Source organism: Lithobates pipiens, unplaced genomic scaffold, assembly GCF_037356315.1.
Source record: "Lithobates pipiens isolate NorthernLeopardFrog02 unplaced genomic scaffold, aLitPip1_a1.2 Scaffold_22, whole genome shotgun sequence".
NCBI lineage: Eukaryota > Metazoa > Chordata > Amphibia > Anura > Ranidae > Lithobates > Lithobates pipiens.
In genome coordinates, this window is record NW_027507784.1 from 22778351 (window position 1) to 22797218 (window position 18868).

General features: G+C 41.8%; 1 protein-coding gene across 1 annotated transcript in view; it reads right to left on the bottom strand.

The window, feature by feature from the left end:
- Positions 1-5544: 5544 nt before the first annotated feature.
- Positions 5545-18868, bottom strand: part of LOC143925627 (transmembrane protease serine 9-like) — a 65247-nt gene continuing 51923 nt past the window's right edge. The window contains exons 9-10 of the mRNA XM_077450094.1: positions 14869-15038; positions 5545-7808 (exon numbers count right to left, since the gene is read on the bottom strand). Of these exons, the coding sequence (XP_077306220.1) occupies positions 7581-7808; positions 14869-15038 (398 nt within the window). The 3' untranslated portion in view covers positions 5545-7580. The remainder of the gene's footprint in view (positions 7809-14868; positions 15039-18868) is intronic.

The window sequence follows — 18868 nt, forward strand, 5'->3', positions numbered from 1 at the left end:
CCAGCAAAAGATTCAGAGCATGTTCTCTATTTTTCGGAAATTCCGACGCGCAAAATTCCTACGTATGCTCAGAAACAATTTGATGCATGCTCGGAAGCATTGAACTTCATGTTCTCGGCTCGTCGTAGTGTTGTACGTCATGGCGTTTTTGACGGTCGAAAGAGTTAAGAGAACTTTTGTGTGACCGTGTGTATGCAAGCCAAGCTTGAGCGAAATTCCATCAGAAAAACCATCCAAAATTTTTCCGCCGGAAATTCCACTTGTGTGTATGGGGCATAAGTGTAAATAAATCTGCTATTTACAGCCAGTTTACTTCCAGCATCTCATTTCCACATTATATGGCCAAAAGGTATGTGGACTCACCTCCAATTGATCACGTTCATAGATTTTCAGTCATACATGTAGCCATGTGCTTGCCTAAGAAGGGAGAGTGAGAGAAACAATGGCGGAAACTGCTCTCTGTAGCTGCTGACCTGCGATGGTGAATGGGTTAATAGCTATTTCAGCAGGAAGAGGGAGCTGCTGAGCAGAAAGAGTTCAATAGACTGAGTCAGGCAGCACTGCACTGTGGGAACTGTAGTCCTGAGGAGGGACTGCTGGGTAATCAAGAGATTTTGAACTATATTCTCCAGAAAGGGGAGTGCCAGGAGGAGGGGAATGAGCTGCATTTTCTCAGCCTCTACAGGACGCGCTTTTTCTTGTCATGGGGGACTCCGGAGAGTGCACATCACCATCAAGTGTGGATCATCACTGCTGAATATAAGTGGCCTGAGTGGGATCTGGAGTGCTGAGTTTGGGGGGTATTAATAGACAGATTTGTCTGCGTGCAGAGTAGAGAGTGGACTAATCGTTGTGTGTGTGACCTGATGGTGAGCTGAAATATCTTCAGGACTGGTCAGCTGATGCTGTGGAGATTTACTGTCTGCTGCTCAAGAAAGAGACTGAGCCCTTTAGGAACTGACCATACAGCTATCTATTAGCCTTATTGCTGCCTGCAGGCTAAACTGGGATTATTGTCATGTGCACCAACAATACAACTGGACCTGATGCTAGCCGGCTAAAGAGTTACGACTAAACACTGTCCCTTTACAGCTGCTACACAGAGACCTTTACCTATTGCTTATGCTAAGAAGTACCTCTCAGGGGAGAAGGCATCATATCCTAGTCATTCTCCTAGAGTGAACTCAAGCCTAGTTATAGTATTATTATTTACATTGACAATAATACTTGTATGCACTTTTTATTGCTGACTTTGCTGATTTACTGTATGTGTTGATTCCAGATTAGTGGTACAGAACTCTGTTCTTTTTTCAATTTCCCAAAAATTTTTATTAGAATAAATGCATGTTACAGTACATTAACCGTTTTCCAACCAGCCGCCATCATTAAACTGCGGCAGCTTGGCACGATCCCACGAGCCGTCATAGCTATACATTGGCTCGTGGGAACGGGTTAGCAGGCACGATCCCGCTGCACTGCGGGGGTGCTGATACTCGTGGCCGATGGTCACGATGACTGCTGGCCACTAGTGATCACAGGCACGAGAGGCAGAACAGGGACATGTGTGTGTGTGTGTAAACACACAAATCCCTGTTCTGTTCTTTGAGGAGTGACAGATCATGAGTTAATTTTAGCTAGGAACCACAATTTGTAATTTACTCTAGGTCAGTCCGCTCCCCCTACAGTTAGAACACACACAGGGAACACAGTTAGCCCATTGATCACTCCCTAGTGTTAACCCTTTCCCTGCCAGTGACATTTTTACAGTAATCAATGCATTTTTATAGAACTGATCACTGTGTAAATGCCAATGGTCCCAAAAATGTGTCAAAAGTGTCCGATGTGTCCGCCATAATGTTACAGTCCTGATAAAAATCACAGATCACTGCCATTACTAGTAAAAAAAAAAAAAAAAAATGCTATAAATCTATCCCCTATTTTAGAGACGCTGTAACTTTTGCGCAAACCAATCAATATACGCTTATTGCAATTTTTTTTTACCAAAAATATATAGAAGAATACATATTGGCCTAAACTGAGAAAAAAAAAAAACGTTTTTTTTTTTTGTTAAATTGGGGATATTTATTATAGCAAAAATGATAAAATATTGTATTTTTTTTCAAAATTTACACTTTTTTTTTGTTTATAGCGCAAAAAATAAAAACCGCAGAGGTGATCAAATACCACCAAAAGAAAGCTCTATTTGTGGGAAAAAATAGACGTCAATTTTGTTTGAGTGCAATGTCGCACGACCGCGCAATTGTCAGTTAAAGCGATGCAGTGCCGAATCATAAAAAAATGGCCCAGTCATTCAGCAGCCAAATCTTCCGGGGCTTGGAGTGGTGGAACTTCTGCTCATTTGTCTCCCTCCCCCCACCCTGCCCCCACTCCGTGCCACATTCGGCACCTTTCGGGGGGGATGGATACCTGTCTTTGACAGATATCCTGCCCCCACTTTCGGGAGATTGGACTGCGCCGAATTACGTTACAGCTCGGCTTCCTCCTCCTCCGTCCTCCTTCCCCCGCCGCTGAACCAGTAGGAGAGCACAGTGGCGCCTCGTGCATGCGCTGTAGGGACCCGGTATGAAGCCTTAATGCAGTGTAGCTGCTGGCTTTAAATTTTTTGCAGGGGTGGGCGGACCTTCTTTTTAAGCGTCAATAATGGAACAAGCAACAGAGAATAAGGCAAATAAGGAGCTTACAAGAGGGAAAAGTAAGCACTGACAAACAGACAAAGAGGGGGGAACGTGTCGAAGAATTATTGACTAGCAAAACATACACGCCCCTGGTAAACAAAAAGTGGTGACCAGGAGAACAAAGAGCATCACCCCTCAACAATTGCCATGTCCTGAACGAGCAGCGCCCAAATAGCCAACCTGGCAAATTTGCCTACACAGAACTACACAGAACTCTATTCAAAGGCACTTATAGTGAAAATATTGTCTATCAGACTATGTCTGGACCTACCTTCTGTATGCTCATTCACATAGTATGCTCAACCCACCATTTACCTTATCCCATACCAATACGTTGAGTTCATTTGCCATTAAACAGTCTTGACTCTATTTCCTGGAACAAATTCACAGCTAAGTTAAAGGTATCTATATTCGTGTTCTTAGCCCCTGTACACACGGTCGGACATTCTGCCAACCAAATCCGTCGGATTTTGTCCGTCGGATTTTGCCTGTTGGATCTTGTCCGAAACTGTTGCATACACACGGTCGGACTAAGTTGTCAAAAAATCCGATCATTCAGAACGTGATGACGATGGGACTAGCAGCCAATAGCTTTGATGTAGGAATTTGATTTTAACATGCGTGGCACTTGGTCCGATCAAAATTCTCTACACATGATCGGAGTATGTCCGATCGAACCAGTTGGTCGGGAAATATTTCCAACATGTTGGAAAATTGGGTCCGACGGATATTCCGACGGAATCAGTCCGACGCATACCACACACAGTCGGATTATCCGACAACACGGTCCGATAGGACACATTCCGACGGATTCTCCGACCGTGTGTACAAGGGCTTAGAAGGGTTGCAGTAAGTTTCATTCAACCAGGTGTATCAGAGGGACCAAGGACGTTCATGAAGTCGAACTGCAGAACGGAGAACCCAAATTACCAAGCAGCTTCTGCCAGGCTAGCACTATATACATATAAAAAGGATATGTAACTATCATAAAGTGTCACTTTTTTAACATTCTTAAAAAAAAAAAAAAATATCAGATCCACGTCATGATTTTGAATACTCAACTTTAATAAAAAAAAATTGACAAAATTAAATCAAAAAGTTGTGTTTATTAACAGGATGTTGTAAAGGACAATCAAAACAAGATTAATCAAAGTGCAGTTATTAAACTATTTACTTCTCTCTTCTGCTCTCAGAGCTCAGCTCCACATTTGCACACATAACATACTCTATATTTACAAAATGCACACAAAAAAATTCAAACAGAAAAAAATAAATTATATATATATATATATATATATATATATATATAATTTGTTCAGTCTAAATGGAGTTTCTGGAGGTTCCATATTAAAAAAACCTTGTAGAACGTAGAAGACCTTCACGATTCTACATCAGCTAACAGTTGACATACTGCATGGTTTTCCTAAGGCCGCGTACACACAGGCGGACTGTATGGCCAACTTAGTCCGTCAGACAATCCGACAGACAGTCCGTCCTACTTTCGAATGAACGGACTTGACCACACACGATGAACAAACAGTCCATTGAAAGCTTGCGTGATGACGTGTACAGCACGTACGACGGGACTAGAAATCGGAAGTCCAATACACAGCAATGCACCCTTCCGCCGTGTAAATCCTTTCTGAGCATGCGCCATTCTTAGTCCATCCAACTTGCCTACTCACGAGCGGACTGTCCGCTGAAACCAAAGTTGGACGGACAATATTACGGAAATTCCGAAATACTTAGTCCGCCAGACTGCACGCTGAAAAAGTCCGCTGAAGCCCACACACGAGCGGACTGTCCGCTGAAATGTGTTTCGGCGGACTAAGTTGGACGGACAATCCTCTCGTGTGTACGCGGCCTAAGTTTTAAATACTTTTACATTTGGCATTGCTTGTCAATTTTGGCTTAGTTTCATGGTTTTATTTAAATGTCCCATTCTGATTCTTCAGTTCCAAAACTGTAGCATTCTAGAGATTAAGTTCTGGTTTACAGAAGGATCATCACGTTCAAAGTAGTCTCACCCAGATCTTGTAGGTCTTCATCCATGGAGACCGATGGTTTTAAAAAAATTACAAATGTCGTAGTTAAAAGCTCAGAGGGATTTTGAAAGACCACTGAATCATTAGCAGCCATTCTTTAAAAGTTTACATACTGCATATTCTTTCTTATTTGTTAAATACTATTTACACTTGGCATCGGTTGTGAACATTTGGCTCAGTTCTAGAGCATTAGTTGAATGCCCAGTTCCGAAGCTGACAATGTAATTATCATTCTTCAGTCCCAGAACAGTAGCATTATACGAACTAGGTTCTTGTTAAAAGACATTTACAGGTGTTTTACTTGAAGTTCAAGCTAGTCCCAGACATTGGAGGTTTTCTTTAAAAGATGTCAAAAGCTTTCATAAATTATTAATGCCTCGGTTACCAGCTCAAAAAGGCATTTAAAGACCATTAGCAGTCATCACCTAAAAGTTTACATATTGCATATATTTCTTAATTGTTTTTTAAATACCGTATTTTCCGGCGTATAAGACGACCTTTTACATGTAAAAAAAATTGGCCAAAAAGCAGGGGTCGTCTTATACGCCGGGTCAGCCCCTCGGATGCCTGCTTGGTGTTCGGTAATACTGTATGTAGCTTCGGCTACATATAGTATTTACCGTTGAGCCAGTCCTGGTGAGCGATGTATTCAAATGAATACAGAGCCTGCTCGGATTGGAGTAACGACCTCTGCCAATCCGAGCAGGCTACTCAGTAGCCTGCTCGGATTGGCTTGGAGAGTCAGAGAGAAGGCGGGCTGATGATGTTACAGCCTCTGCCAATCCAAGCAGGCTTTGTATTCATTAATAGAACACATTGCTCACCGTGATTGGCTCCAGCAAATGCAGTAAGAAGGAAGAAATATGAAGCCTCGGAAGCCTCGAAAGCCGGGTCGTCTTATACGGTAAGTACAGTTTTAAAAGCGTTTTTGTCCTGTAAGATTAGAGGGTCGTCTTATATGCCGGGTCGCCTTATACACCGGCAAATACGGTACTCATTACATTTGGTATTAGTGTTGATGTTGGCTTAATTTTATGGCTCTTTTGAATGCTCCATTCTGATGTTAGCAATGGTATTATGATTCTTCAGTCCTAGAACCATAGCATTCTTAGCCCCTGTACACACAGTTGGAGATTTCGACAACCAAATCCGTCGGATTTTGTCCGATGGATTTTGTCCGACGGATTGTGTCCGAAACTGTTGCATACACACGGTCGGACCAAGTTGTCGAAAAATCCGATCTTTCAGAACGTGATGACGTAATTTCGTTACGATGGGACTACATTCAGGCTAGTAGCCAATAGCTTTGATGTAGGAATTTGATCTGAGCATGCGTGGCACTTGGTCCGATCAAAATTCTCTACACATGATCGGAGTATGTCCGATCGAACCAGTTGGTCGGAAAATATTTCCAACATGTTGGAAAATTATGTCCGATGGATATTCCGACGGAATCAGTCCGATGCATACCACACACAGTCGGATTATCCGACGACACGGTCCGATAGGACACATTCCGACGGATTCTCTGACCGTGTGTACAAGGGCTATGATTAGGTTGTCGTTTACAGAAGGGTCATCAAGTCTAACGTCTTCATCTCCAGACATCATATGCTTTCAGAAATTATTAAAACCTCATTTACAAGGTCAGAGGGATGTTTAAGACCATAGAGTCATTAGCAGACATCATCTAAAAGTCTTCATACTGCTTATTTTTCTTAATTTTTATAATACGCTTACATTTGGCATTGGTTCTGAATATTTGGCTCCGTTTCATGGCTTTCTTTGAACGCTCCGTTTTGAAGTCGACAATATCATTTAGATTTTTCAGTCTACAGACTAGGTTCTGGTTTTCAAAAGGGTCATGAAGTTCAAGGTGGTCTCAAACCTTGGAGGTCTTCATCCACAGACATCATTGGATTTAATAATTACCAATGCTCCAGTTACATGCTCAGAGAGATAGTAAAGACTATTAAGTCATTAGCAGCCATCTTTTAAAAGCATACATGCTGCATACTTACATATTATTCTTCAAGAATAGCCAAAGGCAACATTTTTTTTTAGTTTTGGGCAGAGTGGAGATGGATTAGAACAGGTTTTTATTGCTACCTCTGCTCCTATTAGGGGGATTTGTCCCCTCTATTTGTCCTGTTTAACACTATCATTGAAAGTATAAATAAAAGAAAATCCCAAATTTTGTCCACAGAACAATAAAAGAGGGGAAATCTTCCAGTGCGGACACTAGGTTCTGGTAATCTGGGGGGACCCAAGAGATTCCCTTAATTTGCAGTGATTTTCTCTCACTTCTTAAATTAAGGGGAATCTTTCCAATGAAAAACATAGGGTGCAGGGGTCATAATCCTCCTTGAGTCTTTTCAATCCAATCTAATCAATCCTTATTTTTATTTTATTTTTATGCTTTTTATATATGGCATTGGTTGTCAACATTTGAGGCCAAGTTTGAGGCCAAGTTTCATGGCTCTCTTTTAAATGCCCAATTCTGAACCCGGCAATATAATTATGATTCTTCAGTCCAAGGACCATAGAATTTGGAGTTGGTTGTCGACTTTTGAGCCAAGTTTCATGTTTTTCTTTTGATGCCCGATTCTTAACCTCACAATATAATTATGATTCACCAGTCACAGAGTACAGATTATGGTCTTGTTTACAGAAGATCTAATCCATCCAAGTTTAAGGTAGTTCCAGACCTTGGGGGTCTTCATCCATAGACATCATTAGCTTTAATAACTACGGGCTCAGACCATGGAGCCATTAGCAACCAAAAAAAAAACCTTTCTAAAACATGACATCTTGGCAAAGGACAAGGAAGTGGCCAAAGTCAGCCATGAATAATTAGACAGACCACTAGGAGAAGCACTGAGGCCGAGAGGCCAGAGGAAGAACTGGGAGGTGTGCTCTTGTAATAGTTGATCCATGACTCATAGGCTGAAACTGAAGTGTACACGCCAGGCCTGTTTGGAAGGGCGCAGTCATCTCCCCAACTCACAATGCCAACCTGATACCACATCCCATTAGCTTGACAAACGAGGGGTCCTCCTGAGTCTCCCTGGAAAAAAGAGAGTTTGTTATTTAGCCACACCAAATCTTTAAAGTGTATGTCAAGCCAGAAAAAAAAAGTTTTGTTTTGCCTAGTTTCAGACGGCGTGGAGAAACATTAACTTAGGTTAAATTGCTTTCTGGGACTCCGTAAAATAGATTTTCCCTCACTTCCTGTTCTACTGACAATGGTTTCACCAGACAGGAAGTGAGGGAAAACCTGCAACAGGTCCACAGACAGAAATACAAATTCAGCGGGGGTCTTAGTCCTCACCTACTCTATAAAGAAAAGCATTCTCATGTTGTTCTGTGTTGCTATTTACCTTACAGTATATTGAAAGGCTACACATGTTGCACTCACCACCCCCCCCCCCCCCCCCCGCCCCCATAAGTTCCATTGATTTGCCACTGGTTCCTCTCCAAAATAATTGTAGCACTAGGCACACAACAACATTCACTCTTCACAGGGTAGGACCTGCTTTTGATTTTTCTGAAATGTATTTCTGAATAAACTTGGATAGGGCACAGGGAGCTGTGGGATACTCCATTAACTCTGAACATCAATGATTGGGCAATCTTCACTTCTATTCCTTAGGACTGTCCCCTTTAGTAATGGCGCTGGACTGCACTGAGATACTGTCAGAGATGTCCCTGGCCAGGCAAATACTAGTACTGACACACAAGGGATGGCAGCAGCAATGGTCACCAGGATCCTGCACTCAGGTCTCTATTTACAATGTCCCTGGATACTTGGGTTCCTCCTTCCAATACAGACATTTCTCTAGTGAACTCTTGAATCTTAATTTTTAGTGAAATCCTTGCTTAGCTTCGGAGATTCTCACCAAACAGGCCCCAAGCTTTAGCACAGCTGGGACCTCAATGAGCACAGATAGAATTCCAGCTAGGCTGCCTGAAAGGGCCGCAGCCCTTCAGACTGGGAACTTTTCCTCCTAGACAAGAACCCTGGCTGCCCTATCTCTATTTATGCACTTCCATGTCAGCTACTGGGCATCCTCCCCCAGGAAATGGCTGAGAACACAAATATTCAGGCTGTGAATCTGCCTCTTCCAGCCCACTACATTCTAGAGTCCTCCAGAAGGCGGGGGAAGCAGTTGAGCCTGTGGTCATGAAGCCTAGAACAGCCCAAAATAATCACAAACTGCTCTACTGATGTCAAGACTGGGCTCAGCCCTTCCTTCTCAAAGCTGGCCGCTCAGCCAGCTCCCATCTCTCCACAGTGACTCGTCAGTCCTACCTACTTAAGCCATCCAGTCCAGATGATCTCTGCCTTTGCCTTGGTCACATCTCTAGAGACGCTCTCCTGTGTTAAAGACTTGCTTAGCTGACATTCCTTTTGGCTCCAGATCCTGCTTGCTGTTCTACTACGCTCATCTCTGGCTCCCTGACATTTTGGCTTATCTGACTATCCATTCCGGTTCCTGAACTCTGGCTATGTTTTGACTATGTTTACTCTTGTTTACCCTTTTTATTATTATTAAACAAGTGTGATTTAAGGCTTGGTTTACACAGGGGCGACTTGTCCAGGCGACTTCGCCGCCTGACAAGTCGCGCTCCGTTCTGTACTACGGAACCGTTCTAATAGGAGCGACTCAAGTCGCTCCGACTTAGAAAAAAGGTTCCTGTACTACTTTTGCGGCGACTTTGGGCGACTTGCATTGACTTCTATACAGAAGTCGTTTTGCAAGTCGCCGCTGATCGTGTGCAGGTCGCGGCAGGTCGCGGCGCTGCAAGTCGTGCCGCCCACTGTGTGAACCGAGCCTAACTGTACTTCTGTCTTAGTCTGCTTCATGGTTTCTGACAACTGTTTACAGTTGAGCCAAAAGGAACTAAATTTACCTAGTTTTCCTAGCAACCTATCTAGGAGTGTGCTGCACATAAAAAATAAATAAAAAATCTCTTAAATCAAAGTCACTATGTGAAAAAAAATTTAAAGTCTTGGTAATTACAGGACCACTAGCTCATGTCAATATCCCTTCATCTCAGGTGGTGGGTGTGGACTTTAGAGGAATGAGGTCATGGCAGGAAATGACCTTATGCAAGTCCATCAGTCCATTAGACTTCAAGCCCACTCCCAAAATCTGCAAATAAATTAGAAAAATAAAATTGCTACATTGGCTTCATCTCCATTGTGGAAGGGTCTAGGAAAAAAGAAAAAACATATTCCAGTATCCCTAAGACCCCTTTCACGCTGTGGTGTTTTTCATGCGTTTTTCAGCGTTAAAAAAGGCGCCTGTGAAGCACATGAAAGAAGCCTCATCTGCAATCCCAATGTGAAAGCCCTAGTGCTTCAAGAGCCCTTTTACAATGTCAGCGCCCGAAAAATGCTCGTAAAGCGCCGCTTAAACTAGCAGCGCTTTACCAGCATTTTTCGAGGCGCTTTTAACCCCTGCTAGTGGCCAAATAAAGGGTTAAAAGCGCCCACAAAAGGCTGCTGCCAAAAGCGCTTTTCAGGCGCTTTTCAAGCGCTTCTCATTGATTTCAAATTGGGAAGGTGAGCTTTAGGAGCGGTGTATTCACCACTCCAAAAGCGCTGCAAAGAAGCTGTTTGCAGGATTTTTTTTGACGCCCTGCCAGCGCAGCGCCTCAGTGAAAGAAAGCACTCGGGCTTTTACATTGGGATTGCAGTTGCGGCTTCTTTCAGGCGCTTTTTTTTAATGCTAAAGCGCCTGAAAAACGCCCCAGTGTGAAAGGGGTCTTAACCAATATATACCATCACTCCACAACACACCCCACGAGGGAGAAAAGGAAGTGTGATCCTCTGGATTACCAGCAGCATATAATTAAGTGGACTATAGATCCACAAGAAAATAGTCAGAGAAGGATTAATCAGTATTGCAAAAATATAGAAAAAACTTTAATTGAGAAATCCAAAATTGATAAAACATACACCTCCACCATTGCAAGAGCATAAAATTATGACAATGTTGTCAACACAACACAGGTAGATACCGTGGACTCACATCCAACCCCATACACACACCTAAACATAGGTAAGAGAATTTGCAGCAGGCAATCATCCATATAGCTAAGGAAAATTCCCAGATAGTCACGTGATGCTTGGACACAGACGGGACACCCTGGACATGCCTCTCCGGCCCAGGAACCAGCCCTGAATAATTTGAGTTGAGGTTGAAGCGACAATTGTAGTGCCTTGGAAACGTGCCCTGGAAATGTCCTTTGCGGAAGTGTCCATTTGGTGGGCAATTCTGTTCTGTTCTGTAGTGGGGTGTTGAGATCACTTGGACTGTCTGCAACTTGTGCCTACACTTGAACTTACCCCCACATGGCACCACTCGCAATTCCATCATGGCAAACTCATTCCACCCACATCGGCCCTGTGTAGTTTCACTCATCTGCCGGATAACAGAGTAGATTGACCTACCGCACATAGTACAGAACTCTGTGGCAAAGGGATTCACAAACTAACTTACCTCTAACAAGTACCTTGAGAATGGAACATTCTATTTTACATCCTATACTGCACACCTACATGTTCATAGACTGTGGATAGCTCAATTTACCTATTATTAGGATACCAGACTGACCTGTTCTAAGAGCAGGTATGTTACTGACTATCTGGGAATACTCCCTAGCTACAGTATCTCACAAAAGTGAGTACACCCCTCACATTTTTGTAAATATTTTATTATATCTTTATCATGTGACAACACTGAAGAAATGACGCTTGTCTGCAATGTAAAGTAGTGAGTGTACAGCTTGTATAACAGTGTAACTTTGCTGCCCCCTCAAAATAACTCAGCACACAGCCATTAATGTTTAAACCACTGGCAACAAAAGTGAGTACGCCCCTTAAGCCCCATACACACTATCAGATTGTCTGCTGATTTTTTCCTTCAGGTTTACCAAAACCATGTAGTTGAAGGGCCTGCCTGATTGCATACACATTGAAACCCCTAAGGTTTGACCTCATATTATATGGTTTTGGTAAATCTGATGGAAAAAATCAGCAGAAAATCTGATAGTGTGTGTGGGGCTTAAGTGAAAATGTCCAAATTGCACCCAAAGTGCCAATATTTTGTGTGGCGACCATTATTTTCCAGCACTGCCTTAAGCCACTTGGGCATGGAGTTCCCCAGAGCTTCACAGGTTGTAACTGGAGTCCTCTTTCACTCCTCCATGATGACATCACAGAGCTGGTGGATGTTAGAGGCTTTGCGCTTCTCCACCTTCTGTTTGAGGATGCCCCACAGATGCTCCATAGGGTTTAGGTCTGGAGACATGCTTGGTCAATCCATCACCTTTACCCTCAGCTTCTTTAGCAAGGTAGTGGTCATCTTGGAGGTGTGTTTGGGGTCATTATCTTGTTGGAATACTGCCCTGCGGCCCAGTCTCTGAAGAGGGGATCATGCTCTGCTTCAGTACAAATAAAAAAAATATTCACAAAAATGTGAGGAGTTTACTTACTTTTGTGAGAAACTGTATATGGAAGATTGCCTGCTGCAAATTCTCATACCTATATTTAGGTGCGTATGTGGTTGGGTGCGGGTCTGTGGTGGATACCTGTGTTGTGTTGACAATGTAGTCATAATTTTATACTCTTGCAATGGTGAAGGTGTATTTTTTTTTACAATTTTGGATTTCTCAATTAAAGTTTTCTATATTTTTTTGCAATACTGGTTAATCTTTCTCTGACGATTTTCTTGTGGATCTATAGTCCACTTAGTTATCCACTCCCGAAATGAATGCAAATAAGGAGCTGTAGGGGCTGGTCATTACTCGGCACTATCAAAACGTATGCATTGAAGGAAACACGACAAGTATTCATAATGGACAGCAGCATAGAACAGGGCTGACAACGTAAAAGTAATTTCAATGGCGGTTAATAATTTCAATGGCAGCTAGGAAGCGTTGTTGGGTCTCCATCAACTGGAATTGGATAGGATCAACAGGTAATTGCGAAGGGATATAAAAATAGGTCTATACATACGTTTTTTTTTGTTGTCTTCTTTAGTTTGTGATATAGCGGAGAGAGATTAGAACACCTGTCATGATGGAATTGCTGTCTGTGCCCCCATTAGAAGATTCACCCTTTATATTCGTTCTGTTTACCATTATCATTGAAAGTGAAAGTAAAAGGAAATCCTAAATTTTGGGTTAACATCAGAAGAGTTTCTTCGGTTTCAACACACATTAACGGCTAGTTTACACTTGCCTGAAAACAAGGCTTCGGACAGGCTTTGTTAAAGCTCTCTGAACGCTTATGGGAACTGATGACCAAAATCACACTTCGCTGGTACCTGACTCCCCATAGGCTAGCTAAGTTCCAACCCAACGCCACCCCATTATGCTGGCGCAACTGTAATCATATGGGTACTCTACTCCACATCCTATGGCAATGTCCGAGCATACGGCCCCTCTGGTCGGATGTCACACAACTCATTTATGAAGTAAGCCATGTCACTATATCCTTGACACCGCAACTCGCTATACTCAACATAATTCCGGACGATATCCCTCACACATTCCACACGGTCCTTACTCATATCCTTCTAGCAACTAGACTGCTTCTAACTAGAAACTGGAAATCCCCAAACCTACCTACTACCCTTGACGTCACCACTTTGGTCCATTCACACTACACCTTAGGATCAAGAGGCCTCGCCTCATATACTAAAACCCAGGCCAAATGGCTTCCATGGCACAGATGGTACAAATCTAAGATAGACTGATCTTATTCCTGATGACTTCCTTTTCTTGCTGATATACCTGTAATTGATGGTTTACTCACCATATAACTTTGTTCTCAAGATCCCTACCCCCTCCCACTCCCTCCCCCCTTACCCCCCCTTCGTACCCTATTTTCTGCCCCAATAACCCTTACTGAACTTGTTAAGTGGCACACTCATAGATCGCATACCTCTGATGCCTGTTTTCTATTGTCCATATACTTATGTGCCGTTGTTATTGTTATTATTGGCAATCTATGTTATGCTATACTAAGATTGTAACTGATGGAATTGTACTTTCTACTATTGTACATTGTGAAACTCAAAAAAAATTAATTTGAAAAAAAAAGAAAAAAAAAAAAAGCTCTCTGAACGCTAGTCAAAGCTCATGTCACTAAATAAAATTGTTATCTTAGTCCTGTTTACACCTTGCTTTTGCTTTGCTTTGGCTTTGCTTCAAAAATGAGTTTAGTGGCACTTCAAAGTGTCTTCAAAGCCTCCATAGAAGTCTATGGCAAAGCTCGCTTGAAGCCCCCACTGAAGCCCCACCAAAGCCTCATTGAAGCCCAACCAAAGCCTCATCGAAAGCCCCATTGAAGTTCCACCAAAGCATCATCAAAGCCCCACCAAAGCCTCATCAAAACCTTATCGAAGCACCAAGCAAAAGCAAGGTGTAAACAGGACTGTAATCTAACCATTTAATTTAGTGACAGGGACTTTGACTGGCATTCGGGGAGCTTTAACAAAGCGTGTCCGAAGCTGTTTTGAAGCAAGTGTAAACTAGCCCTAATAGAGGGGAAATCTTCCAGTGGAGACACTAGTTCTGGTGACATCCCGGGATTCCTCCCACTTCCCATTGTGGCTATGGGACAGGAAGTGAAGGGAAATTACTTCAATGTGACATAGATGGTGAAAAAAAACCTCACAGGGATTTTAACCCTTCCTTACTCTAGCCAAAATGTTTTGCCTTTAGTTACACTTTACATTTTGGATGCAATGTGAAAAGGGTAAGAACCCCTGGCAAGCCTTACAATGCTACCTATGTCAAGCTGGTGTGATTCACCCTTCTATTTGTCTTGGGTGTCCTAATGGGACATCCAAAATTGTACAGTTGTCACCAGAACAGCAGTAGATAAGAAACTTTCTACTTTCTGTTGCATCTCAAACGAATAAAAATTTTCCCAAATGGGACACAAAGACTGGTTAGCCACTCGTCCCTCTATAAAGTATATAACAAAGCTTCATCAACATCAAACCATTCAAATGTTTTTCTCCAAGTTTTATAAATGACGATACCAGGGTATTTAGATGTAAAACGCCATTCATGTGATCGTTTTTTGGTGGGTAGGTTTTTGCACTCACCAGACAGGCGTCCTGCTGTCCGGCCTGGTACCCGGCACAGATCTGATCATACTTGATGACAGTCTGGGATGGATTGTATGCAGAATCGATATGGTACATCTTGTCACATGACTCCCGGCTGATCAGTGGCACCATGACTTGCTGGAGGGTCCTCGGATAAGCCAGGTTTACTGAAGAGAGTAGAGATAGATTTATAATCCAAATAAGATGGAGCCTTTACAGCTGAAATTCAATCTGTTTATATTCTTCCTTCCCTGATTTCTTCCTTTCAACTCCTTCAAATTGCTAAAGAAAGTAGATGGAAGAAGACAGAAATAAGTGGACGGAAGGAGAAGACAGAAGAAAGTATAAGGAAAGAGAAGACAGAAGAAGACAGAAGAAGAAGACAAAAGAAGGAGAAGAGAGAAGAAGAAGACAGAAGAAGAAGACAAAAGAAGCAGAAGAGAGAAGAAGAAGACAGAAGGAGAAGAGAGAAAAACAAGAAAAAGTAAGACAGAAGAAGGAAGGAAGGACGAAGAAGGAAGGAAGAAAGAACAAGAACGAAGAAAGAAAAAAGAAGAAGAAAGACTATTTGTGTTATTATCAAAAGCAATACAAATGTTCTTATTGTTAAAAAAAAAAAAAAAGAAGACAGAAGGAAGAAGACAGAACAAAGAAGGAAAAAGAGGATAGAAGGAAGAAGACAGAACAAAGAAGGAAAAAGAGGACAGAAGACAGAAGGAAGAAAGAAGAAGAAAGACCGAAGACAGAAGAAACAACAGGCTGTGGTGGCGAGTGGTTAAGGCATTGGACTTGAAACATGAAGTCAAAAAAGGAATAAGACAGAAGGAAAAAAAAAGAAGACAGAAGGAAGAAGAAGAAGAAGAAGACAGACGGAAGAAGAAGAAAAAGACAGAAGGAAGAAGGAAGAAGAACACAGAAGGAAGAAGGAAGAAGAAAACAGAAGGAAGAAGAAGACAGATGGAAGAAGGAAGAAGAAGATGAAGAAGAAGACAGAGGCAAGAAGATGAAGAAGAAGATTGAAGGAAGAAGACAGAAGGAAGAAGACAATGAAGAAGACAGTAGGAAGAAGACAGAAGAAGACAAAAAGAAGAAGACAGAAGGAAGAAGATGAAGAAGAAGACAGAAGGAAGAAGGAGAAGAAGAAGATGAAGAAGAAGACAGAAGGAAGAAGAAGATGAAAAAGAAGACAGAAGGAAGAAGAAGATGAAGAAGAAGACAGAAGGAAGAAGAACACAGAAGGAAGAAGGAGGATGTAAGAAGGAAAAAGAAGACAGATGTAAGAAGAAGACAGAAGAAAAAAGAAGAAAGAACAGGCTGTGATGGCCGAGTGGTTAAGGCATTGGACTTGAAAATAGGAAGAAAAAAAGGAAGAAGATAGAAGGAAGAAGACAGGAAGACAGAAGAAGACAAAAGGAAGAAGACAGAAGGAAGAAGATGAAGAAGAAGACAGAAGGAAGAAGAAGACAGAAGGAAGAAGAAGAAGAAGAAGAAGAAGACAGAAGGGAAAAGAAGATGAAGAAGAAGACAGAAGGAAGAAGAAGATGAAGAAAAAGACAGAAGGAAGAAGAAGACAGAAGGAAGAAGGAAGATGGAAGAAGGAAAAAGAAGACAGAAGGAAAAAGGAAAAAGAAGACAGAAGGAAAAAGGAAGAAGAAGACAGATGGAAGAAGGAAGAAGTAGACAGAAGGAAGAAGACAGAAGATGAAGAAGAAGACAGAAGAAAGAAGAAGAAGACAGAAGGAAGAAGATGAAGAAGACAGAAGGAAGAAGACGAAGAAGAAGACAAAAGGAAAAAGAAGAAGGCAGAAGAAAAAAAAAGAGAGAAGAATAAAGAAGAAGAAGAAGAAATGTGAGCAGAACTGCCCAGTTATTGGGTGGACCTTAGACTGACTGTTGATGGGAATAACTATGTCTGGGACTTTCTGGACACGAGGACTGAAACTGCATCTTTATATATATATTATCTGTGTATTGAATATTTTGCCTGGAGTTCTGCTTTGATTGGAGCCAACCTTTAAAGTCATCAATCAAAACCCATCACCCAAATCATCGGCAATAAAATATATCATGGAGACTTGTCGGAATCTTGGAACCAACATGTCCAGAGCAATCCATCCCGAGATCAAACGCTCTACCCCTGCCAGAACACACCGATGTACAAGAGTACATACAAGAGGTTTGTGAGAACTGGCTGAGGTTGTAGATGGCACCATGCCTGGAACACTTCCCCTGGACGGATGCCAACCACATGATTAACAATACCCATTACCACAAAGTCAGGGAATGTTTTATTAAAAAAAGATTAGGAGATTTGCCTACAAGGTTTATCAGGGGATTAGAATAGAGTGAAAATGGATTAACCTGATTAAAGTAAATGGATCGGCTAAATATTTAAAAAGTATCTTAATTCAATACAGAATATCAGGCACTAAGTATGTATTTATTTGTAGTCAGGGGCGTTGACAGATGTTTGGATTCAACAACTGAAACTACAAAAAAAAAAAAAAATCCTCATTCTCTATAGTTCAGATACAAAGGTAAACCAAAGTATACTAATATCAAAGAACATTTAATGCAACAACCTGTCCCCCTTCTCTAGCAGGCAAACCCCACCGATTTGAAGAATAATATTGCTGTAAAAAAACATTTATGAATGCGCCATGTGACCGGTCCTTTCCTGCACCCTGCCAGCCCCTGTGTCCTGCAGTGATATATATGGAGGACATATGCACCCCCTAGCACCCTATAGGGTCCTTGTCATATCGTCAAAAGATATTGAAACAATCACGTCACAAGTAGGGGGTATAATTAAAAAAAAAAAAAAAGCAAAAGAAAAATGTCACATATCTATCTGGCCCGTGAAACTGCATATGCTGCCAAATGGAATATTACTGGATTGACGATGGTAGGAAATAATCACTTGTGCATTATGATGGTCAACTCCATCTACTGGTCACAATGCAGAGAAAAAAATAAAAATCAAACGTTATTAGTCAGTTTTTTTCTCTAGGTCAGATGTTTAAATTTAAATGTTTAAATTGAAACTATTCATTCATAAGAATAGTTTAAATAGGGAAAATACATTATTATGGCCACTAGATGGCGATAACGATGATAGAAAATAAAAATGTGCTACTATTATTATTTATATTATTGATAATTAGTATACAGCATTTATATAGCGCCCAACAGTTTGCACAGCTGTTTACAATATAAAAGGAGACAGAACAGCAACAATACAATAAAATACAAGAGAGATAAGAGGACCCCGCTCATAGGAAATATGATTATCAGTTCCATCTAGTGGTAGTTTCCGGATTTACACTATGAACGAAGAATAAGGTGAATGAATGTATGTGAGGGGTGGTATGGAGGAGGACGGGCCAGAGAGGGAGGTTTGGTGTTCAGCTGAAAACACAAGTTGGGAATTCGGTGCAGCAGAGGCACCATGTTGTCAGCTCAGACAGGAAGTAAGGAGCTCACTGGATTTCCGGCAGTTTTCAGTACTTGCCGTGTTTTTACAGATGTAAATGTGGAAGTGTGCACGAGGTGTGCACGAGGTGCAGAGATGTACAGAATGTTTTGTTCTGTATGACATGCATTTGCAGCTAATTGGAATAGTAGCAATGACAATAGTCACCGGACTGGAAAGTGAGCCTAGGCAAACAACCAGTCACATTGCAGTGCATGGAGTCATCAGAACTATTTAGATTATCTTTGTGGCTAATTGTCCCACTGGGAGGTGTGATTATAGTTCTCTGTGCATCAGCATATACACAAGCTAGAACAGGCTGCACTTTCCCAGGAATAACAACATTGTTAGGGCTACTAACCTTCCCGAGATTTAGGGACGGTCCATAAAATGTAGGCTTAAATCTGACCTCCAGCCTTCCCTTCAGTCTTGCACAGTAGTACCGGATCCTCATCTCCTAGACTCAAATGGCTTAATTTGATTTCACTGCACACTGTGAGCTTCTCACAGCATGCATTGGAAGCT